General features: G+C 40.0%; 1 protein-coding gene across 1 annotated transcript; it reads right to left on the reverse strand.

Annotated features, from left to right (window-relative positions):
- Positions 1 to 25,118, reverse strand: SRSF4 (serine and arginine rich splicing factor 4). The gene is made up of 6 exons (XM_063106497.1): positions 24,842 to 25,118; positions 7,846 to 7,988; positions 6,850 to 6,962; positions 2,988 to 3,202; positions 1,755 to 1,844; positions 1 to 1,515 (listed from the first exon to the last, which is right to left on the reverse strand). Exons 1-6 carry the CDS (start codon positions 24,946 to 24,948, stop codon positions 672 to 674), a joined length of 1,512 nt encoding a protein of 503 aa, XP_062962567.1. The 5' UTR covers positions 24,949 to 25,118; the 3' UTR covers positions 1 to 671.
- Positions 25,119 to 25,384: the final 266 nt, after the last annotated feature.

A 25,384-nucleotide genomic window follows, 5' to 3' on the forward strand; every position in this document is an offset into this window, starting at 1 on the left:
TTTTCTCAAGCAAAAATAGTCTTTATTCAAATTTAATGGAAACAGGGGTCACTATACTTTGCAAGACGGGGAAAAATAAAATTAAAAAAAATTCTTTTCTTTTCTTTTTTAATATAAAACAATATAATCACAATACCAGAATATGGAACTCTACAGTTTGTTTCCTATGGGTTACTGCAGGTATCAATTTTCCTCGACTGTGCTATTCACAACTTTGTTAAGTCCAAAAATAAGAAACCAAAGTGGTAGGAAACTTAAGACTTAGCACTTTCACTAAATGGCATACATCAAAGGGCATCAATTCAAGGGCATATAAATGGTTGAACTCACCATACCTACCTATGTCATCATTCCAGCCTTAAAGCCATCCAGGTAACTGAGCTCCCTGTAGGAAAGGCCAGGCCTGAAAAGCCAAGGCATTTTTGATATTCTACTGTGGGCCATGAGTAAAGGGGTTTTCAAAGAGAAGATTTTTTTTCAGTCGAGCAGGAAGGCCTGGTGCCAGGAGGCTTTACTGAGAGGAAGCACTTAGATTTAACAATTATAGACACACCATTAGGGGAATTAAAAATGTACAGCAGTGACATATGTTCTACTTCAATCACTTGTGCTACGGCTACCAAACATGTACAAAAGACTTCTTGGGTAGTTCCAGCTGTGCTCGTAGCCAGTTAGGACCTTGAGTGGGACCTAGATCTAGACCGGGAGGGTGATCTGGAGGCAGACCTGGATCTAGACTTGGACCGAGATTGGGTTTTTGAAGCTGATTTTGATCTGGAGCGTGATTCTGATAGAAGGTTTGATTTCGATTTGGAATTGGATCTTGATCTGGACCGGGTCTCCTGATTGGTGCCAGTATCCTCACTCTCCCCTCGGCTTTCCTTTTGGCCAGACTCAGACTTGGCATGTTCCCGCTCCTTTGACACTGAGCGGGATGCTGACCTGGACTGGGAGTGGTCGGTGTCTTCCTTCTTCTTCTTCTTGCTGCTACCTGCCTTGCTGTCTCGCTTGCCACTTCGCTTTCTACTCCTCTCACTTTTGCTGCGGCTGCGGCTGCGGCTGCGGCTGCGGCTCTCCTCCCTGCTTCTCTTCCTTCCCTTCCTCTTGTCTTTGCTTTTGCTGCGACTCCTGCTCCGGCTCCTGCTGCCCCCTTTGCTCCTGCTCCTGCTCCGACTCTTGAGCAGGCTCTTCTCCTGACTCCTGCTTTTCTCCTTGCTTCTACTTCTGCTCACACTCCCTCGCTTTTGCTCCTCCACCTTCCTCTCCTGACTCCTGCTCCTACTTTTACTCTTACTTTTATGCCTACTGGGACTCTGGCTCTTGCATTTCCCAGTGTTGTCATTGTTCTGGACCTTCTCCTCAGCTTGGTCTTTACTCTTGCTGCGGCGCTTGTCAGCACTGCGGCTGCGGCTGCGGCTCTTGTCATCCTTGCTGGGGCTCCTGCTTTTCTCCTTCTTGCTCCGGCTGCGGCTCTTGCTCCGGCTGCGGCTCTTGCTCCGAGAGTGGGAGCCCGACCTGAGGAGATGCGAGATGTTGTTTGAGTCACATGTGACTTCAGGCTTCATGCTAATCAAGATGTGTGTGAGCTGTACCCCCAATATAGTGCATGGCTGGGACTGGCCCTGACTGCTTTCTGAGACCCCACAATTCCCATCTAGAGCTGGAAAAGCTGGGGTCACACGATTAAAATCAAAGCAAGACATGGTGCAGGTGCTCTCTGCTGGCCGCCTCCACCTGAACCAAAGAACACATACCTGGATCGGGATCTACTCTTAGAATGACTGCTTTTGCTGCTACCACTTCGGCTTCTGCTCTTACGGGAATGTCTGCTTCGAGAGCGAGACCTAGGGGGAGAAAATATTTTCTTGACACTTGCTGACAAAGGGCTAGCTGATTACAGTCAACCAAGACATTCTTCTAATCAAAAAATATGTACAGTACTAGCTTTGTCTACACAAACTCTCTCTTATGTTCCATGGCCATAGATCTAGTCATCTGCAAACATTCCACCTGGATGGCTCACCTGAAACTCTTGCCACCTCCAATTCTGAATTCCTAACTTTTCCGGCAGACCTGCTTCTTTTTCTGGGTTCCTTTTTTCCACTGATGGCACTGTTATTTACCAGGTTCCTCCTACCAGAAACCACAGCAATCCACAACTCCTCTCTTTCCTTCATCCCCTGCTGTGCCGATGGCCTTGCCTCCTAATCTCTCCAGTCCCTGCACCTTTGCTGCTGCTTCCCTGGCTGGGCAAGCCACCACCATTTTTCCCCGTTACCACAACAGCCTCCTAGCTAGCCTCTCTGCATATACTTGGTAGTAGCCTCTCTCCTACACCCAGGCCTTCAAAAACGCCCTCCTCTCTGGTAGAAAGGCACTTCTTCCCTCTCTGCCCATCACATCCGACTTATTTTTTAGGGCTGTTTCTATGACATGTCCTTAGGGAAGCCTTTGCCAACTCTCCAGACTAGTTATGCTGTGTGCATTTCCTTTGACACACTTGTCACAACGGCAATTATTTGCTTAATGCCTGTCTTCTCTACTAGACTGAGTTTCACAAGGGCAGGAACCATATTTGTCTTGCTCACAACTGCCTCTCCAGTGCATAGCCCAGTGCCTGGCCTGTTTGCAGAGCAGCTGCCAAATAAGATACAAGTCTCCACTCTTGAGGAGGTGGCATATCTGGGAGAGTAATCAAGGGACCAGTGGCCATGTGTCCCCAACCATGGTATGATCTGGGGAACCCAAGAAGAAATGTGAAAGAAGGCCACTGATTCCTGCTTCAGAGAAAGGACTTTACTTCTATTTGTACTAATGACATAAGAGTTCAAGAGCTTTACAAATAAATGTTCAGTTCAAAGCTCTGAGTTAAGTCAACCAAATGCAATCATATTAGAGAACTCAACAGGGGAATGTAAACAGGTTATCTATGTGCTCATTAATGAATTTATGGTGAGCTCCCAACACATAAAAGACATCAACGGTACCTTGAATGACTCCGGCTCCTGGAGTAGGACCGGCGTCGTCTAGAACCTGGCTTGTCTTCCACCAATCTGATTTTTCTGCCATTAACTTCAGTTCCATCCAATTTTTCCAAAGCTCTTTTCATGTCAGAATAAGATACAAATTCAATCACCCCTTCATTTTTGCGTCCCTTGTGGGCATCTGCATAGGTTACTTCTCCTGCCTGACGCATATAATCCTTTAAAAAAAAAAAAAAAATCCCTGAATATGTTAGGACACATTTTACTAAAATATGTAATGCAATCATCACAGTAGAAACTTTTCTTTTCCTTTTAAAAAATGCCAGCTTTTCTCAGAATAAAGTTTACTCTTAAATATTTCCATCTACCCACCAACCATCTACTGAGGTTCTTAAAGCACCAGGCATTAGGTGGGTGATAGAGACAATAAATAAATATTAAATTGTTCCTTTACATAAAGTTATGTGTGAATATAAAAATTTTTAGTTAACTACCATTTTTAGAATTTTATAGTGGCAAATTCTTTATAGAAGATCATGTCACTACATTTAAGTAAGGTCTTATATTTCTTTATAAGTCCATGTTTGAAAATGTATTGATATTGACAAAATATCCAAGGTAAAATGTACACAAATCCTTAAGAGGATTATGGAACTAGACTCCAAATTTTATTTAAAACCGATGTTACATTATCTCTTCAAAACAAGTGAAAGTCTAAAAGGCAAAAGAAAAGTACTTTCTAGTTATGGCTTAAAAGTGGTGTATAATCATCCACATTCCTTCACTGCTACAAGCAGCCTCTCTTCTCATTCTCTTTAAGGACTTAATATGGTCTCATAAGAGAATACAACTAATGTGCTAGATAAATGCTAAAGTGATGTATAAGTAAGAAGAGATATGATTAGTGTTAGAAAAACAAATGAAATTTGGATAAAATTTAAAATTTAGGGCTAATTTTCTCACATTTCTTTATGTGTAATATACACTCAGATTATTTGTGGAATGAACATAAGACTATTGAATAGCGATTCATTTTTGTATATTACTTTCCTATCCATATTTTAGTTACAAACATCGAACATATGCCATTTTATACTATGTCTTTTCTCACTGCATCAAAAACATGCTTACATGACTTAACAAACAGAATCTTCATAATTAGTGTGCCCAAAAGTTTTTCTGAAGATTTCCCAATTGTTGAGACTTTTAGGTTAGATATAGTCTTTTGCTATTATTCATAATCTAGCAAAGAACATCTCTACAAAAATGTCTTTACTCAATTGAATTATTTGCAGGAGTAGAGGTTCTGGGTAAAAGGCAGGGAAGCCATCCAAATTGGGATACATTTGAGAGTGAAGAAGGATGCTATTCATAGTTAGGCCAAGACTGGGACAGCCATGGCAAACTGAGATACAGTATCTATACTGTATGATAATTCTGGTAAAAGGCTTAATAGTGTCACTACTTTTGTTTTATACTGCCATACTTCCAAACTAGTAATAACAGCAGCTAGCACAATGAATTATTTGTAGGATAGGTATGTTTTAATTAATTTAGTCCTAATTGCAAGCAACCACATGAGGTAGATAAAATCATTACTGCCATTTTACAGATGTGGGAAGTGAAATACAGAGATGTTCAGTAAACTGTTCAAGGTCATTCAGGTAATAAGTAAATGGGCCGGGGTCTGAAAACAAGCAGTCAGACTCTAGAACCTGAATTCTCTTTACTGGGCAGTTGGCCAGTATGGGGATCCAAACCCTTGACATTAGTGTTATAACACCATGCTCTAAGCGACTGAGCTAACTGGCTAGCCCTCAGAACCTGAATTCCTAACACTGTCCCACACTATGGGTGAAACTACCAATTCTCAATGCCACCAACAGTATATTACTATATAATTTTCATCAAGGCCATCATCACTGTGGGCAATATAAATGTATTTTTTAAACTAACAATATTCTTTAAATTTGTTTTATTTTTGCATTTCCTTGATTAACAGCTAACATTTATTGTGCCAGGAACCATTCTAGGCTTTTTATATAAAAATTCACTCAATTCTCATAATAACCTTGAGTAGAAATTAATATTAACCTCATTTCACAGTTGAGGAATAGGGACGACAAGAGGTAAGTAACTTGCTAAAGTGATATAACTAATAAGTGGCAGAGCTGGGATTCAATTCAGGCAGGTGGGCTCTAGGGTCCTGCTCTTAAGGACAATGTGACTTCCTAGAAAATCTGCTCTATTACATTACTCTCATTTCCAAGAGTGAAAATGCCCAAAGGTACAGAGAAGTATAAAGACAACTAAGGATGTTGACTAGGTTCCATTTTAACCAAAAAATCGAAAACTTTTTAAGGAGTGAATTTAATATTATATTTAGTACCATTACATGAAGGGCTGGCATTTTCTACTCAAGAAGACAGTAGCTTTCTGGTTTCTACCTACAAAGTTTAACCACTAACTCTAAGAACACTGGAGCCATTCCTTCAGCAAGCACAATCCTGCAGGAAGACATTCACTCAACGTCTGCTATGATGCTAACAACAGCACGATGTACTAGAGAAAGAACCAGACTCTGGTCTCAGCTCTTCTGCTAAGTCCAGCTGTGTGACTTAACCTTTTCTGGATCTCATCTCTGTTATCAAATGGTTGTTGAAAGCAAACTTTAAAAAGGAAAAAATAAACAAAAGTGCTTTAAGTTAAAACTACATGAATGTAAAGAATTCCTAACTACTCTTTCCTGGACCTAAACATACTCACTCATTTTGGTAGAAATGATTGGTTTAATGATGGACCAAAAAAGTGAGAAGTGAGATAGGAAACTGAACATTCTTTTCACTTGTCTTTCTAAGACCATCCAGGTTAGGATACTACTCAGTAAGTTTTTCTTCCCTTTGAGACTAAAATCCAACACTGTTCTCAAAAAATGAGCTGGGGTCAGTACACTGGTGGCCAACACAGCATTGAACCTTAATTTTTGACACCAAAACTCTTTTAGGATAAATATCCCATGAAAACCAAAAATCCTTATGAAAGAACATGGGTCAGATAGTCCATTTTACCAGTGAGGATCCACAATGGAAGCGCACATGAATTTGCATGTTACAGCTAATGTTATAGGAAATATTGGTGGCTCCAACCTTTTCTTTTATTGGTGGGAAACTACACCAGCATCTCCCTATAACATTCTCTATAGAAGAACATTTCATATAATATAGATATGTCCTTAGAGTGATGGTCCCACATGTACAATAGGGGTGAAATTCTGATGTCTTTTGTATTCCTATGGAAATTTTGACTGGAGAAATTTCCAAATGCTATTGAAAGTCTCACAAACATAACAACTATGCTCTGTGTATGCATGGGCATGCAGAAATTTACCTGTTTTCCAACCTTAACTCCTACCCAACCTTTCCCCATAAGATTAATGGGGCCTGCTATGGTTTGAATATCTCCTCCAAAGCTCAACTTGAAACTTGATCCCTACTGTAACTGTGTTAAGAAGGTGTGAAATCAGACTGTTATTTGAAAGGTGAGGCCTTTGGGAGGTGATTGGATCACGAGGGCTAATCCATTCACGGATTACTGGGTTGATGGTGAATGGGTTATCAGAGAATAGACTGGTATATTTATAAGGAAAGGAAGGAAGCACATGGACACGTTCTTGCCCCCTTGACATGTAATGTTCTGTGCCACCTCCAGACTCTACAGAGTCCTTACCAGGAAGAAGGCCTCACAAGATGGGCCCCTTGACCTTGGACTTCCCAAAATTGTAAGAAATAAATTTCATTTTCTTATAAATACACAGTTCCAGGTATTCTGTTACAAGTGACAAAAAACATTAATACAGGGCCCAAACCTTCAGGTCTTGCCAGCTGCACCGACTTGACAAATTCTCCACAATAAGTCTGTACTCAGTGCGGGTAGGAGGGCCATATTTATCTCGGCCACTTCTTCTATAACCATATCCACCTTTGGAAGTTTCAAATAGATAAGATTACTTCAGTGGAGGAAAAGGAAAAAATGACACAGCACATATACCCCTTAAATATATTATGTACCCCCCACCCCAAACAATAGCATGTATATTTTAATCCTATTCCCACCCTTAATTCTAAACTAGATTTTAAAAAACCCAATCAGCTAAACATGAAAATTTAATTTACAAAGTTGTAAGTATATTCATTAATATTCATATTTTAAATTAACATGCATAAATTAAAAACTATTAACAATTTAACAATTTAGAAATAAGTAAGCAAATTACTAAATCAGTTACTGATGTTACTCACAGTGATTAAAGTTTTTGTGAATATTTTATATGAATGAAAAAAAGATTTTCAGGCACCTATTTCAGTTTAATCTCATCTGTGTCTAACCCTTGGGATCCTCACCACCCAGGTCTAATGGGGAAAGGTTGCGGTCGTCACATGGCTTCCTGTTTTTGGTCAGCCAAGGGCCACAATGGTTCAAAGAGCCACGCATGGAAAGGTAACCCAAGGTCAGCAAATGGAACAGGCAGTCATCTTAGCCTCAAAGGATTCTTTTAATTAAAACATTGAGGTCTTTGTTAAATCTATGTTAAACAATTGCATTACAGAGAAAAAAACAACACAAACACACATCATTAAACATATTTATAAAGTATTAAAACAAGAAATTTATGTCATTTAATTAAAATTAAACATTATCAAAGATGTTTATTTGCAATTCTACATTTAAAAAATACATAATTTATAAAAGCAAATGGTTTAAACATCAGTGCATTTAAATACAATTAATTAATTACTTAAAAAAATTAACATTTAACAACAAAGGCATGTCACTGATACAAATATGCCCTTTAAATGCTTACTGCGTCCAGAACCGTAACTGCCGTCTCGACGTGGGCCGCGGGCATGCTCAACAATTACTCGCTCACCACAAAGGTCTTTGCCATTCAGTTCATAAACAGCATCATCTGCATCACGCAGATCATCAAACTCCACAAAACCATATCTAGAAGAGAGCAAACAAAATCCTGGTTAGCACCATTTTGACATCTAGCTTGACTAACATTAAAGAGAAAGCAACGAGGTTCATGCTTAGCAAAGGTTAGGTGGGTTTTGCAAACTAAGGATCAGCTTTCTCTTCTCTTTAGCTGAAACCACTTTGCTTTGTGCCAAACAGGCACTGCAAGAGGTAGGGAGACTTCTCAAAGTAGACTCCTATCTTTGTAGTACAAGGCTGGCTAGATATAAGAGAATACTTCTTTTGTCCTCCAAGTAGTTGGTGGCAACTGCAAAGACCTCCACAGGGATGCTTGGTATAAGGTATCAAAATATATAGCTCTATGAGACTGGATATTTGCTCTTTCAAAACAGCGCATAAAACTCATCTTTTTTAGCTTTGAAAGTGATATCTTTAAGAACAATTAGACCTACATTAGGCACTATGTATTAACTGTTAAATCATGTTTGGAAAACATAACAGGTAAAAATCACAGTATCTTAAATCTCTTCTGTGAAAGAAAAAAAAAAGTTTTTACAGTTCCTCCTTTTCTACCTAAAAAATTAGTCACAAGTGAATTAACTTTTCTAGTGAATTAACAGTTATCAGTGAAAAAACAAACAAAAAACCCCCAAAACTGGAGCTATTTACTTCCTGTGAGATTCCAAATTAATTTCTGAAGTTTTAGATAGGCTGGAATTCTCTAATACCTATATACAACTGTGCAAACTTCTTTACATGGTACTGCTAGGAATTTCCCACAAAAGAGGTATGGTGGTTTAACATATCCAAAGGAAAACAAGCTTGCCAAATCCTATTAACGCCTATTAAAGAGCACAATTTATAAAACAGAAGCACAAAATTCATAAGATGCTCATAAGCAAGGTTAAACAAATGTCCTGTAAACTATGTTATCAATAAGCATTTAGTTTGGTCTAACACAGCTGTGAAAAGTCTAGCTTTGTGACCTCTACCTATGTTTAAAAAACAAAGCCATCTTACTTATCACACCTAATCACAGAGCAATGCTACAAGCAATTTCTTTAAACTCTAACAAGGTTATGTACACAGGCAAACACTGTTCCTCTGCATTTAAACATACTGATGCTAAAAACAGGTTCCAAGACTTGCCAAAGGTTCATCCAGCCTGCTGACAAAAATCGATTCCAGTTTCTTTAGCATGTAAAGTTGTACTCAGCAACATGTTCAATAAACGAGAGAACTAAGAATTGCTAACATTTTCTTTTACTAAAGAGTTCCGTTCATACCAGAGCCTCTCAAGGTGACAATGTCCTAGGTTACAACGTGTAGTTAACAACTTCAGAGGGTTCTTCATGCTGAAATGTCTGAGTGGCATTCAAACTTTAAGAGTCATTGAATCTAAACTCCATTAAAAAATGTAACACAGACACACCCAGTTATTCAATGGGAGGTGTTTTGCAGTAACAATTCAGAAGCCACCTGGCTCAATTTATGGGCTGTGAAATCTTTAAAACATGGTTTCACACTTCCACAGGGTAGAATTGCTGAGCAGCTTAATAAGAATGACTTTGAACATACTGTTATATTTGACAAGACAAGTAAAGCCTCTCCAAATCACTGATTCATTATGTTCAAAAGTACCTTACAGTCCCTAAAAATCTGCAGTAGGTAATACAGCATAGCTGATTCTTTTTCCTTTCCTAGGTAGAATGGGTCATCAGGAAAGCCATACTATTATTTTCAGAGACCAAAAAAAGGGCACCTTCTTTAGTTGTCAAGACCAGCAGGTCTGCTTTGCCCACAGCAGCACTGCTCTTGGCAGGATGTGAGAGCCCGAAACCAAGTAAAGAGGGATAAGATAAAACATTTGACATGGGCATGATGAAACGGACTTCACTCCTCTAAGAGTTATCCACTGGCTTTGCACCATTTAATGACCAGGACCGATCTACTGAAATGTCAAAAGGACAATGACTCCTCAGGATTACACAAACATATCACAGGAAAACCTAAACTGTTTTCTTCAAAACAGTTAAGGTTTACAACTACTCAAGGTCACCGAATGCAAGACCCTAAGTTCTGCAGGTCAACTGAGATGGAAAGCCCAACTACTGCTGATGGCATGTGATGTTTCTGTCAGATCCATGTGGGAATGCATTCTCTCAGACTCAAAGATAACCCTGTGCATCTTCACTCTGTTCCAAGGCTCACATGCAGAACTTACCCTGACTTCTCAGGGAAAGAATGATGATCTGTTCAGTGGAGGCACAATTACTCAAAAATAAAAATTAATGCTCAGACAGACTGGTCTTTCTTCGCAAGCTGAGACTGAAGCAAGGCACACCTTGCCAATACTCTTCCCTGAGTTGTAGAAATAATTTGTGATATTAGAGGAAATTGGCTCCTACAGTCCCTAATATTTACTTCAAGGGGTCAGTTAGTAGCCACATTTTTGGGGTATCCAAGCCACTTATTAAAATAGCTGAACTGAGATCCAATTTATTTCATGAAAAATTTTGGCTACTCCTCTATGAAAAGGCACAAAATCTATTTGGAACACTTTGAGGTCAAAGTCCAGTCCAAGGATCAGTTCAGGTACTTTAATGTCACTTCTCTTTGCAACTGACATGCTGGGTGGATTTAGAAAATTAAAACACACAACAAACCATACCTGCTAGGGAATCTTGTTCTGAAAGTAAAGACCAGATCAGTGCGGCTATTTCTACCAAATTACTGTTTATTTAGATCTGCTTTACTTGAAGAATGACTTTATTTCATTTAATAAGTAGAGAGAATGGGTCCCCCAAATAAGGCAGGAAGACTAGATGATAACAATAAAATGTTATCTAACATTTATTAAATAATCTGTATGTACTAGACAGTGTTATCTTATTTAATATTCATAGCACCCGAAAGCCAGCTACTATTATCTGTTTTAGAGATGAGGAAACTGAGGCACAGAGTATTAAATAACTTGCATTAAAAAACAGCAGAGCTGGCTTGTGGTCTGACACAAGCTGAAACCCATAACTATTAAGACTTGGAGCAACAAGAACTGGTCTGGTTCTTGTTTGGTTCTCCTATAAATCAACTCTGAACAGCGTACTTAAATTATTTTGTTTCCTTAGGTCTCAGTTTATTCACAAAATGAGGGAGCTATACTACACATCTCTAAGGTTTCTCCTAACATCAAAAGTATAATAGATAAATGTTAAAATGAGTACTCCTCTGGTTTAACAATGGAAAATTTCAACTCCAAATGTGGCATGTCCAGTCCAAGATGGTAGCACCAGAGGTATACGACAGCAACAGACAGACAAGGATAAATTTAATTTTTATCATCTCAAATACCTTTAAAAACTTATGTAAGGGTTCCAGTCTTAGTTTTATTTAAACATTTTAACAGTCTCCAAATTAAATTTTAGTGCCTTCAACAAAGTAAAGCTCTTCCTGGTACTTAATACTGGAGAATCTTTTAAAATCAATCTCAACATTCCCTTTGTGCTTTGCAGCAAATAACATGAAACTCATCTCTTCTCTCAAAAAATACTCTCCTTTTGAATCCTTTGTCAAAGTAAGGAGGGATGTAAAATCTATATATGCATGTGTACATGCTATAATACGTATACGTGAGCATATATATATTATATGCATACATATCTCTGGTGTGACCTGTGAATAAGCCTCCCAAAACACAACCCAGCAGAAAAATATCTTTAATTCAAACTGCAGACACCCTTCCTCTTCTGCTCTATTAAAAACAAAGACCATCTTTCAGTAATTCTAGTAAGAGAATGAAGAGGATGAAGGAATTCAGAAGAATGAAACAAATTTTAAAAAATCCCTCTGTAGCAGGGATTGATAAAAACATAGTCGTCCACTATGCCTCACTTACTCTCAGATGCCACACCTTTCAATCTTTCTCCCCTATGCTATATGAGAAAAAAAAACGTGGCCTTACTATTAAATGTACAATACTTTTCAAATTAAAAAACAAAAACTAAAAAAACCAAAAAAACCAAAGACTTTCTTCAATGATCCTCTGCTATTGCCTTTTCCCATACAGTTTTCCTCTGGCCACCTTCTATCCTGACAAATTCAGTCAAAAGAATGAGGGGAAAGGAGAGAATTTGCTGTTATTTACCCTCTAAAAAAAGTGGGCACCATGGTTCTTACCAAGTATAGCCAGGTACTTGGACACCACAAACAAAAGCCATGCTGAGTTACATGGGCTGTTCTAAACTTTAGTCCATCCTTAGCCCTTTGCCAATGCTCTAGTCTTCCTCACTCGGCAGCTGATGTACTGCTCAGGTTATCAGTCAGAACTCTGAAACGGTAGAACTGGAATGACATGTTTTAAAACTAAGGTATACTCGAAGACTTCAATTTTAGAAATGTTAATCACACTTCTTCACCCAGGAAGAATTATCATCTGAGCTTGTATTGTTGCTAAATAGGCTTTCCCTCATCCTAACAACCTGTATCAAAGGTCCCAGAAACCACTAAGCCTTCCTTTTCTGTGTGTTCTACAGTGAGAGATATAGTTTATCTCACCCTTTTCAGAATGGCTTAGGGTCATCTGTGTCTTCTAAACATCTTCAGTGAACAGGAAGACTGGAGAAAAGTCCTATCTGAAAAATGATGAGCATGACTTGCTCTAGAGATAGGCTGATCAATAGCTAAGTGGGCAGGGTGTGACTAAGGGGGTGCTCAATACAAGAAACTGCTGGGGAGTGGATATGAAGAGCAAGGGAAGCAAGCCTCCATGCGTGTGACTGCGGTCACCCACCAATACTGCTTACCGAGGGGCATGCCTTGGATGTTCTCTCTACAAGAAAAATGTGCCCCTTTCCACAGTGGATCTCCGCTCACCTTTGTCCTAAAACTGTGCCACATGCTTTTCTTTGTATGTGGACATGACAGTCCTCAGCCAACCATCAGCAGGATGTGAGTTTTGTTTTCCCAATGTGGTGAGCCATTCCCACATTCACTCATTTTCCTTGTAAGAACCGAACCTCTCCATGGCTGGTCAGGATTAGGGATGTTGCTGTAGCCAAGGAAAAATTTTCATCTGTTGAAGTTAACCCACGGGGTGGCTTGAACCCTCAATCTAGAGTCAGTAGCACTGTACTTTAAGGGCAGAGCCCTTAAATCTACCCTGAAAGAAATGGCATTCAGTGAACAGGAATCAAACAGCTTTCTTTCAAAGCACTCAGTGTTGGTCCTATGCTTCAGCAAACTTGGTCTTGGAGGTGCAGAAAGTTAGGACACATTGATAGGACAGTAATAAAAATCAGCAATTTTTTAATGTCTGCATAAAGTGCTTGGAAAACTGTAGAAAGACACTTCTGCAACCAACTCTAGTGCTTAGGTGAGGCCAACTCAGAGAAAAGCTTGTGAATGAGAATAGTGTAACTGCCCCTGATTCCAAAGGTCTGCAACTTTGCAGGGAACCAGTGGCCAGCCCTCACAGTCAAATTAACCAGTGTCACATCAACTGCTTGGGATTAGTGATTATGGTTGCAATTTGACTTTCCCAGTAACAGAGGGTTGTTTACAACCCCAAACTAGGAGCTCCTACCACATGAAGTAGATTCCTGAGATCCTTTCCTATCTGAGGCAGGAAGGAGGTTGCTCTGGGCATTCTAGCCTCCCTTTCTTTAGTCTCAGAGGAGGGAGGGCCATCAAGGCCACCCGGAGAAGGTGGATGACTTACCCGTGCTCACTGAGTGGCAGAGCTGGGGTGCGACTTCAGGGCTCACCAGTACCCAGTCTGGGGCTCTTTTCACGTCGGCAACTGGCAGTTCCCGCACACCAAGAGCTCTCTGATTAGAGCTAGTGTGGATTCCTGGTCTGTAAACGTTGGCCACAGCTCAGTCTGCACTTGATCTTTCCCCACCTTCAAAGAAGAAAACCTACCTCATGATTTCTCTCTTCCAGATCCCCTGACCATCTAATTCACTCCCAATAGCCTTGTAATCACTTTTGACTAATCTTCTCTGGTTGCTCACTGGGTCTATTGCCAACTTCTACAGTTTTCTCATTTTGCTGGGCCCTCAGGGCTATCTCTACCTGTTTGACAATCAATTTATATAATTCAAGGCTATAGCCTATATTTTTACTTAGTCAGTCTATCTCTTTACATTGTAGCAGGGAAAGTCAGCTGCTAAATCATTCTTTTGCTTAGAGGACCATAATTATTCCTAAATATTTTTGTGTATGTCATCCTCTAAACCTGGAACACCTTGACTAAACACGTTGAATCATATAAATCTTCATATGCTTGAAAATTCTCTTTCATGAAGCCTCAGAAACTTGCCTGACTCCAATCATTTTAACACTTAGCCTGAGCACTTCTAATCATTTTTATGTTTTACATGACAATGTTTTTGTGGCATTTCAAGCCTTGTTCTTTTTCCTTTGTGCTTATCTTCTCATTTGATTATGAGCTCTTTAATAATAATAACAAAGGCTAATTATCTGTTGGGTTTTTATCATAGTGCCTGGCACACAGTAAATAATTTATCACAGTATTTCGCTCATTACTCATATCAAATGTGAAGGAATGTATTATTATTCCCATTTTACAATGAGAAAACTGAGGCTTGAAGAGATCAAGCAACTTGCTCATTGTCAAGGAGCTCATAAGAGGTAGAGTTGAATTTGAACCCAGATCCAGGACTCTGAAACCCCAGCTCTAAACCACAAGGTTCCACTGCCTTTTAAAGGCAGATGCTTTTTCTTCTCTCCCATAGTCCTAAGTATAGTCTTTTTCACTCAACAAATGCTGTTACTTGACCTAATGGTACTCTAACCTCCGATAAGCCAGGTTGTAGTAAAGTTTTTTGATACGATGGGGTGAAGTCTCCAGAGAAAAAAGAAATTGATCTTGGGGCAGGGTGAAGCACCTCTAAGCTGGGGGTATGTGACAACCAGGTTACTTTCACTCGTCTTTTGGTTCCCATTAGCCAGTGTCAGCCATCTGGTCCTTCCGAAAACATGTGTGGGTTCAGAACATAACAGACTAGAAGAATAGAGGAAAAATAAGATTATTCTGTGCAATCCCCATTCTGGAGGTCCCATATCAACCCTCGGAGTCTGTCTTTGGTTTTAAGGTTTGGCAGAAATTAGACCAGCACAGAGAAGATAGAGAGTTGGACCTAGACGTGGTGGATGTGAATGGATATTGACAATATTATGTATTTTAAAATGCATTTAATTAGTTTTGCAAGGAATGGTGACTGGGAGTAAAAAATATAAGCATGAATGGTGAGAAAAAATGGGCTAGAAATCAAATACTAGATGGGTTACAGACTTCCAACTATGTAAGAATTATAGCAGCAATCAGAAATGTGCTTTTCAGATGATAAGCATCTAAGATGAGTTAATTTTGATTAATTCCAAACTACTATTAACACAATTACTCCAGACCACTAGGACTCTTTCCTTCTTCAAATTTCTTTTTAATAATAACTACTGCTATTTTTTGAATGTCCTATGTATCAAGCATTATGGTCAGTGCTTTACACACATTATATCATTTAACTGAGGCCTACTGTGATCTGATAGGTGAAGAAACTAAGACTCAGAGCAGCTGAGTAACTTGCCAATGCAACCTGAACACCTGGGATTCTTCAAACCCAGGTCCTAACCTAAAACCTACACTCCACCACCATGTTCTACTGCTTCCTATACACGAATGGAGAGAAGCAGTCCATAAGTCCAGAGTTTGACAAACACAAGCTCTGGGAGCACAGAAAATCAGTTTCATCAAATTGTGTGCTGTAGTATGGAAGACAAATACCCACATGAATATTAGCATCTTAAAAGTATTAAATGGCAAGGAAATACCATTTATGCATCTGATATACACTAATACTAAAAAGGCAACAAGTCACTAAGAAATCTGTATCTTAGCCATGGGAATACAAATATATTGGTGGGAAAATTAAACTCATGAACTTCTTTTCTCATGAATTAAACCACTTGTTGAAAAAACCTCTAATGATAAATAAACTCAAGCCCATGGTGTTGAGACCACAATGCAGATATCAGCCCATCTCTAAAGGAATATTCACATACTGGGGTGAGGAAGATAGAACAGAAACAATCATTATCCTAAAAACTAAACAATAATAAAAAATTCTTCCAGAATAGGAGTTAGAGTGGAATCTGTACCAAATGTGAATTTAGTCTTACTTTGTAACTGTTGTGTAAAGCTATCTGCCAACTTGTTTCAACTATCCAAAACTGTTTAAAAAATGAAGTTTGCTAAGTTATTTCACGTTTACTAGGCTGCCACCATATTCCTATAAAATGGGACTACCCAGGAAGCAATATATTTGCACTCCCCTGTCATAACTAAATGCATTATTTTGATATTTAAAGTCAACATGGATGCTTTCCTTAAAGGGGGCAAACAATCACACCTGGTCCATCTCAACTTTTTGACACTTATCAACACTAAGGGTAAATGAAATCAAAAGGTCTCACAAAAAAATGGGGCCAGCTATTCCCTGATGACACACTGAAGTTTATGAAGACTCAACCACAAATCAAAGAGTGATTTAAAAAAATTCAAGAGATGAAAGTTATATTACCAATTTAGAACAAAACTCTTGGGATATAAAATAGAACGACCATATGTGTAACTTCTACTTAATGAAATAAAGGGACACTCAGCAGGCAGCACTACATGATTCCACACCAAAGCTACAAACAAAACAAGTTCATACTTACCTTTAAAACACAATATGAGCAGGCTGCCAGGTGTTAAAGCCTCATAAAGGTTATGCCTTTGGGATCATCTTGGCTATTCCCATGTCCCTCATAACTGCCTCTCAGTCCCTGGGCTGCAGTTTATTTCTTCTTTTTGATTAAAGATGCCACTCCCCATGCTATTTCTTGGGGATGCCCTTCCTTTGAAATTGGCCATTTCATTAACTAAATATTTTTATAAATTTTTCAAATTCTTTTAACATTAATGGATCAAAACCTTCATTTCATCCACATGAAAACTTTTCTCAAGTAAATGATTTTGGTTGGTGGTTCCTGGCTCCCACTTTTTTTTTTTTTTTTTTTGCGGATGGCCGGTACGGGGATCCGAACCCTTGACCTTGGTATTAAAATGCCACACTCTAACCAACTGAGCTAACCCGCCAGCCCTCTCTGACTCCCTTTTCTGAGCCTCCTGCTTGCTGTCTTCATTCCAGAAGACGGAATTTAACTCCCCCCGCTTCAGTCTTCCTCTCTCTCTAGTTCTTGGAGGTCTCTGTTCATGAAGTCCCCCTTTCTGGCACACGGGCCTAAAGACATGGTAGGTGACCTCGCAGTGGGATAACAAGTGTCTTTTAAGTGCTTCTTCAGGTATCATCTGCAGTTCAGAGACCTCTAGCCTGGGAGACTTTCATCTCAATACACAGGAAAGTCATGTAGGGCATTTCCTCAAAATATGGGAATGCAAATTCAGAGCACAATCTGATCTCTCATCTTCAGGATACTCCAAGACCAGAAGCCCTAGGAATGACAACAGGACAAAGGATATTTACTTGTACAAATCCTACCCCAATCAGCCATGACAAAGCTGACACTACCTCACAGCTCTTCAAACAGTAGCCTGAGGAGGAGAATCACTAGCAGTCTACATTCAGGGACAACAACATCATAAAAAGCACCATCTGTCTCACTTTTGGCAATTTGTCAGCTTGCTGGAAGCCTCTGCAGAGACTAAAGGCTGGACATGCTAGGGAACCTGAACTACCCTCTCACCCTTGGAGGCAAGTCCCAGAAGGACAGGACTGAACCATCTGGGAGGAAACAGCATGAGAGAAACTTTGACTGCCACTGCCCATGCTACATCTGGTATGTGAACACAAAAGATCTTCAGTTTCCAGAGTTGTCAATAATTTATTTTGTAACCTTGGGCCAGTCATTTAATTGCCCCGTGTCTGTTTCCCTATCAGCACAAATTAGGGATAACACTTGTAAAGTGCTTTGATATATTCAGTTGAAAAAATAAACCACAGAAGTGCATGCTGGTAATTTTCTAAAATTTAACGTTTCACTGTTAGCTTACAAATTTATAAATATATCCCCAATAGTATTCTCTCAGATGCTTGGAGCACCTTTCTCTTGAGAAGCTCAAAGTACAACTTTCTGTTCAAGATAGCTGGAAGCATCCAAAAATACTGGGAACCCAAACCACATTTTATTATCCAGTCTATATCCTGTGCCTATCTTTTAAGAAGGGACAAATACTTCACATGGCCCTTTTATTCATATAATACCACGATGAGGACAGGAGGAACAAGATACTCAACTGAAAAATAGGGGTTTAAAATGACTTGGCCACAGGCTGGCCAGTTAGCTCTGTTAGTTAAGAGTGTGGTGCTGGTAACATCAAGGTCCGGGGTTCAATCCCTTACTGGCCAGCTGCCAAAAAAAAAAAAAAAAAAAAAAAAGATTTGGCCAAATAATTACAAATTATGTTTATTCATATTACAAACTGACCAGGAAACCAGGACCAAGGCGAGCCATGGTAATTAATGCTAGTAACATTTGGTCAAAATTTCAATATAGTATTGTCTCTTGGCATTGATTTTTCAAAATGACAGAAAAATCTTAAATTACACGTGCATGCTCCTACACTGCTGGTAACAAGTGTAACTGGTGCAGCTTTTCTTGAAAGTTATTTGGTTATATGCACTGACAGCCTTGAATACATTCATTCCTTGCAGTGACACATGAATTTTATTTCATGGAATCTGTTCTAAGGCATAATAAAAATGCAAACAAAGTTTTACACACATGATATCCATCAGAGGGTTATTTGTAACAGCAAGAATTAAGAGACAACTTAGGAGGAATGGTTGGATAAATCATGGTACAGCCATACAATGAATTTTATGTAGTCGTTAAAATGTTAACACAGAAATATTTTAATGTAACAGAAAAAATACATAAGATAAATTAAGTAGAAAAAGTAGGACATAAAATTGCAAATAAGACCTCACCTACATTAAAAGGCTTCTTAATGACATCTCTTTTCTAAATTATGCTTTTCATATTGTCTACATTATCTACAATGGACCTACATCTATTCTCTAGTCAGTCAAAAAGTTATTTTTTTAAAAAGTACTCGAATCTGTTATGCTTGGTAGGCTAAATGGATGAGCCTTAAAGGTTGCAAGATGACTTCCTCACATATAATTTAAAATATTTTATTAAAAAATCGTAATATTTAAAAAATTATAATAAAGGATAGTTGAGAGTTCAGAAAAATAGGAACTCTTAAATATGGCAGGTGAAAATATAAATAAATACTATTTGTCTATAGGGTAATGAAAATTAACAGCTAGCAAAATTCTTAAAAATGTGTATATGCTTCATCTCCAAAAGTCCACTTTCAGGAATATGCTCTAAGATAATAACAAAAAATGTGTACAAAGATTTACATAAGGGATATTCGCCAGTATTAAATATGTATAAAATAGTGAAAAACCAAAGATAACCTAAATGCCTTGCAATATGGTTTTAATTATGTTCACTAAATGCCATTTATATGTGGGAATACTACGTAGCCATTGAAAATCAGATTGTAGGAGAACATTTAATGACAAAGAAAAAGGATCAGGCTGTTAGGCAGAAGCAGGCAGGTGCAAAATAATGTAGGTATGATTCAACTTTGTTTAAAAAAGGGGGGAGGACATTAACGTGTGTGTGCATGTGCGTGCATGGCTGTGTAAAAAAGGGCAAAACCATGTACCCAAAATGCAGATAATGTCATCTTTAGATTATTAGTCTTTCTCTATATTAAAAAAAGCATAATAAATGTAAAATGTTTATGATCAGAAATAAATATGTGCTATTTTTGAAATGTTAAAATACAAATTAAGAATGGGTCTTCAATTTTAACTGTGTATCAAGAGTTCTTCAAACAAGTCTCTAAACAAAACTATATTTTAATCTCTTCTTAAATAATCATAAAATTAATACACAACCAAATACTTCAAATGCTTGGTACCTGTGGGTTCAAATGGAAAGTTATTTCTGATGTAGGCAAAACAGCCCATGTACCAAAAGGTGGTGGGGAAAGTGTTTGCTTTTTCTTTGTCATTCCTGTCACCCATTAGTTGTAGCATTATCACAAAAATGATAAAGCAGTTATCTGCCACTTGGTGGTAGGTAACAGTAATCTCTCACATAATTCAGAATACACTAACAGCTCAACTAACCAATAACATGGAACATAAAACTAACTATACTTTATTCCCCCTTTAAAGGAAAAGATGGAAGAGAAAACCAAGCTCCTGTCGAAGATGGAATAGTCAAAAGAGGGCCGGCCTGTGGCTCACTGAGTGAGCGTGGTGCTGACAACACCAAGTCAAGGGTTAAGATTCCCTTACCGGTCATCTTTATATATATAAAAAAATCGTCAAAAGAGAAAATCCCTGTGTAGGTTCTGAGACTGGCAGAGATTCCTCTCAGTATCTAAAGCCCAACAGTGATCAGGGACACAGAGAACCACAGCTCAACTCACTGAAAGACTCTTAAAACACATATTAAAAAAAATTAAGGTGTGGCTGGCCATTCAGCTCAGTTGGTTAGAGCACAGTGTTACAACACTAAGGTCAAGGGTTTGGATCTCCGTATTGGCCAGTTGCCAAAATAAAGAAAGAAAGGTAGGTTCATTCCACTTGAAATTTTAAACGGTGAAAACAAAAATTTCCTGGTAATACTTAGATATCATGAAAATCTGTTCTGTTTAACAGAGCAGAACATCCCCTGAAATTAATGATTTCACCATAATATGAAATACAGGTTCTGAAATTTATAGCCAACTTTTCCTTGAGAGTTTTAATTCATGACTTTAACCAGCTAAAAAGAAAAACTTCAACGATTTGGGGGTTTACCCTTCCAGCAAGAAAAACAATCTTAGGATGTGATAAATTTTATTCATTAGCTAAAATACGGAAAAATTAATATATAATGATCTATGACTGAAACCATAAGACTTTGTGGCAAAAGAGAAACTATGGTACTAAAAAACCTTCTACATTTTACATGAAGGAAGTGACTAACAAAAAAGAAAATCCATAGAATCCACATATAATCAAAGCCAGCAGAAGCTACCATAGAGCTGAAAGGCTATAAACAGACGTTGCTAACAGTGTTGCTTCCTTGACACACTCCCAGGATTCTGTCCCCACTCCTCTCCTTAGTGGCTCTTGCTGGAGTTAGTGTGGCAAATAGGTATAAGACCCTAATGGGATCTGGAATGGTCTATATGGTCCTGGGAGATCTATATCATGTTTGTGGTCCCAAACCAAACCATCTTTCTAGAAGTTCCCTAAAACAGAGGCAATCTAGATTAGGGTTGCCTGGTACAGTAAAATGGCAGGCCATGAACTACTGCACACATATATATCTCTTCTCCAAATCCCAACAGGGTCCATCCTTTCCTGGACACTAAACCTTGTCTGGAACGCTCATCTGCTTCCTCATTTGGACGACTTTCTATTATTCAAGTATTTTACGCCTTATTTAATTAATTCTGAACTTAACTCACAATCCTTAAGCCTAACATATATACTGATATAACTCACTTCTACAAATTTGAAGTCCTCAGCAATTCTTCAAAATCCTATTTATCCAAAATCTGCTTCTGAATTTCAATTACTAATAATCACAATCCAGATATGTTCAAAGATGCATCTCACAGGAGGGAGATCAACTATCTTTTTCAGTTTTGGGACTATAAGCTTACACATGTAGCTAAATTGTGCCACCTCTTCCTTTTGTACCTACTCCTTCCTTTCAGACTCCCTTGCATTAATGCCCTCTAGTCCAGTCAATTCCTGTTTTAAATATACTTTACCATTAGTCCTCTTCCCTGAAGTCATTTTCCTCTGCCATGATTCCTGAATGATGCCAGGAGGTCTTATTGTGTACCAATTGGTAACTGTCACACCTGTCTTCAAGTCCCTGAAATGACTTCCCATTCCTCATTTCAACCTTGACTTTCAATGATGGATTTCATGTATATCATGGTATAGCAATATATCTGTAAGAATGAACAATTCCTAAAAAAAGACCCAAGTATCTAGGGTCTTAGAAGATTCTCTCCTTCGCTTATCTCACCATTTACTGGTTTGCTCAATTCTTCCTCCAGTGTCTCTGCATTCCTATCCATGATTCTGAGTTTGTAGTGTAAAATCTTTTTTTTTTTTTTTTGGTCTTTTTCGTGACCGGCACTCAGCCAGTGAGTGCACCGGCCATTCCTATATAGGATCCGAACCCGCGGCGGGAGTGTCGCCGCGCTCCCAGCACCGCACTCTCCCGAGTGCGCCACGGGCTCGGCCCAGTAGTGTAAAATCTTGATGTTGTTGTTTCACATTTACTTGTTAAATTCCTAGATCCTTCATGAGGCTCAATCCAAGTTAGTTTGTTTCTCACAATTACTCCTTATTGGACCACCTCCTCATCACCAATTATGACATATACTGTCTTTCTTTGTTTCAAGCCCTAGTCAATCCACTCTTCAAAGCCCATTTCAAACAAATCTTGTCAAGCACACCATTCCAAGTTTTAATTTGTTTGAAAGTAAGAGCAGCATTTCTTAATTTAAAGTGTATATGTCATAACACTTAATTTATTCAAAAGCAGAACTGTTTTTCTGCCTCTTCTGCCAATTCATTTAGCACAGCAGTGGGCATCTTGGTGGTGGGTTATTGATACATTTGTTTGATTAACCAGTTTCCCCAATAACATTCACATCATTTCCTGCTATCACCTGAGTAACCTTAGAGAACAGGACTTGCCAAATATGCTTTATGTTATCAAACACTAATAAGCTGTTTCCTAACGAATATGGTCGAATCCCTTTGACTATAGTTACCACTTACTGCTGTAAGCCAAATACTTCAGTTATTATCTACAATCTTCCTTTTCTGTGTGATTGAGGAAACAGGTTCAGAGAAGTTAAGCAACTTGCCCATAGTGGTGGAGACAGGATTGACCCAGGCCTGTCTAGCTTCAAAATCCATGTTTTTCCAACAAAAGTTAGTCTGTCAACTTAATTGGGTTCTGGAAAAAAACTCTCTCACACATATGATATGTATCACAATAATAACATCCCCCCTTTATCTAGTATAATCGTCCCTCAGTGTCTGTGAGGGATTGGTTCCAGGACCCACAAGGATACCAAAACCCACAGATGCTCAAGTCCCTTATAAAAAATGGTGTAGTATTTGCATATAACCTGCACACATCCTCCCATACAGTTTAAATCATCTCTAAGATTACTTATAACACCCAATACAACGTAAGTGCTATGTAAACAGTTGTTATGATGTATTGTTTAGGGAATAATGATAAGGGCAAAAAGTCTGTACATGTACAGTACAGATGCAACCATTTTTTTTCCCGAATATTTTCGATCCAAGGTTGGTTGAATCCACATATGTGGAACCCATGGATACTGAGCTCTGACTGCGTATTCCTTAAGAACTGAAAGTTCCACTGTGCAGAATGAGTAATTTTCTATGCCTTTTACTCGAAAAGAAATAAGTATTCAAAAGAAACACTTTATTGGAGACACTGCCCTCAGCAAGAAAGTGATCCTAACGACCAATTTAAAATGGCTTTTTAAACCAAGACAACAATTTGAGAATATGGTAGCTACTAATTTTTCTCAAATGTGTAATTTATACTTAGGTGTTCTGCATAACTTCCAAAGTGTCAGTTGCTAGTATTACAATGGGGAGTAAACTGTAGCGATATCAGACCTGTTGCAAAGTAGAGAGATTTGGTATGTTTTTTTTGGTTTTTTACAGCCAAGCGTTCTTCTAACACTCAAGGTTTAATGCCCTAAAATGTTCACCCTAGTTCTTTTAATTTATATATCCATGCCTTCCAAATCCCACCTAATACCTCCTGGTTCTCAGTTTTCCCCGTTGAATATCTTCTCCAGGCCTGACTTCTTATCTGTTTTCTCTGAAACTTGTAGCCCCTGCTGGCCTTCTTTTGCCGAAGTAGATTTGGAATACAAGTGACAGACCATGCCCAGGGAGGCAGAAGTTAGTAATTTCGAGATCTGTGTCTCCATCTGCATTAACTAGTTGACGCAGACACTAGGTCATGGTGGCCACTATTCTCTAACAAATTGTATAACGGCAAAGCAGTTTTTTGGCAAGGTGGAGAACGGAAACCACAGCATGGAAACTGCACCGAGTCTTAAAGATAATGAGTTAAGACTTTAATTTACCCTTGCAGAGGGAAGTGTGAAGAAGGCTTTCAGCGCGGCAAGAAGATACTTTCGAAACTGTCACTAGTCTACTCAAACTGGAGTCTCCCGCCTAAAATAAGTGTGGCACATGGCAAGCGTAAAAAGGGCCTCCCTCCAGAACTGTCCCCGGGAAAGACGCGTTGAGACTGACTGACCCATTAGACCGGGAAAGAGAAGAAAAGGGAGCAGGAAATCCTGTTTATTTCCAGCAGCCCTCACAGCGGGGAAGGTCGGTGTCTACCCGGTGACAAACCAGGCCCCAATCCCAGGGCCTGGGAAGGGAAAACCCAGGCCTCCCGGGCGCCCTGGAGCTGTGCCCTCCCGCCCTGAGCCCCAACCCCACTTGGATTTTCCTTCTCCCGGTCCCACACAGATCCCCCCACCGCTCCCATTATCCCTCCACCACCCCCACCCGCGCAGGCGCAGTGGGAACCAGGGCCTACCCGCGCCCCCGAGGCACAGCGACTATGGCGGAGCGGGACCAGGCCGGTAGCTGCTCCGTGTGGGGCAGGCGCCCCTCTCCCGTCGCCGCGCCCTCCCCGCCACCGCCGGGGCCCTGTTCCCACCCGGTCGGCCCCTCTTCTGCTCTCCTCACCCGTTCTTCAGATCCACCTCCAAGATCTTCCCATAGCCCTTAAAGAAGCGCTCCACATCGCGCTCCCGGGCCTGGTGGCTCAGGCGACCGATGTACACCCGCGGCATTTCGGCAACGGCGGCAGTGGCTGGCCCCAGCCCCAGCCCCCCTTAGGCGGCGGCCGGCGAAGTAAGAGCGCGGCGGCGGCGGCAACGGGCGGACGGCGGGACCGACGCAGCCGAACCCCGGCGACGTACACGAGCACGCAGCTCGCGAGCGCGCGCCTCCGCTTCCCTCGCCCTCCCCCCAGGCGGAGGGTATCGGGAGGAGCGCGATTTCGCTTCCCGCCCAGCCAGGGCTGGGGGCGGGGCTTGCCCGGGGGCGCGCCGGCGTGGGGCGTAGCCAGGTGATGGACAGGCGGCACAGGTCGCCCGCCCCCCCTCCCCCCCCGGTATGTCCTTTCTGCGCCGCCGTCCGCAGCCCGTCGGCTTCGACCCTCCCCCCCCGGAAGTGCCCGCACGCCCGCCCACCCCGGGGCGGAGAGAGCGTTCCTGCTTTTGTCCT

This window comes from Cynocephalus volans, chromosome 8 (assembly GCF_027409185.1).
Source record: "Cynocephalus volans isolate mCynVol1 chromosome 8, mCynVol1.pri, whole genome shotgun sequence".
Classification (NCBI taxonomy): domain Eukaryota; kingdom Metazoa; phylum Chordata; class Mammalia; order Dermoptera; family Cynocephalidae; genus Cynocephalus; species Cynocephalus volans.

What these genes read in the sequence shown, in the direction of transcription:
- SRSF4 (XM_063106497.1), bottom strand. Translation starts at nt 24,948, where the DNA reads ATGCCGCGGGTGTACATCGGTCGCCTGAGCCACCAGGCCCGGGAGCGC. An exon ending in CAGTTACGGTTCTGGACGCA is followed by an intron (nt 6,963 to 7,845) that starts GTAAGCATTTAA and finishes AAACTTCCAAAG; the next exon opens with GTGGATATGGTTATAGAAGA. An exon ending in AGGAGCCGGAGTCATTCAAG is followed by an intron (nt 1,845 to 2,987) that starts GTACCGTTGATG and finishes TTCTCCCCCTAG; the next exon opens with GTCTCGCTCTCGAAGCAGAC.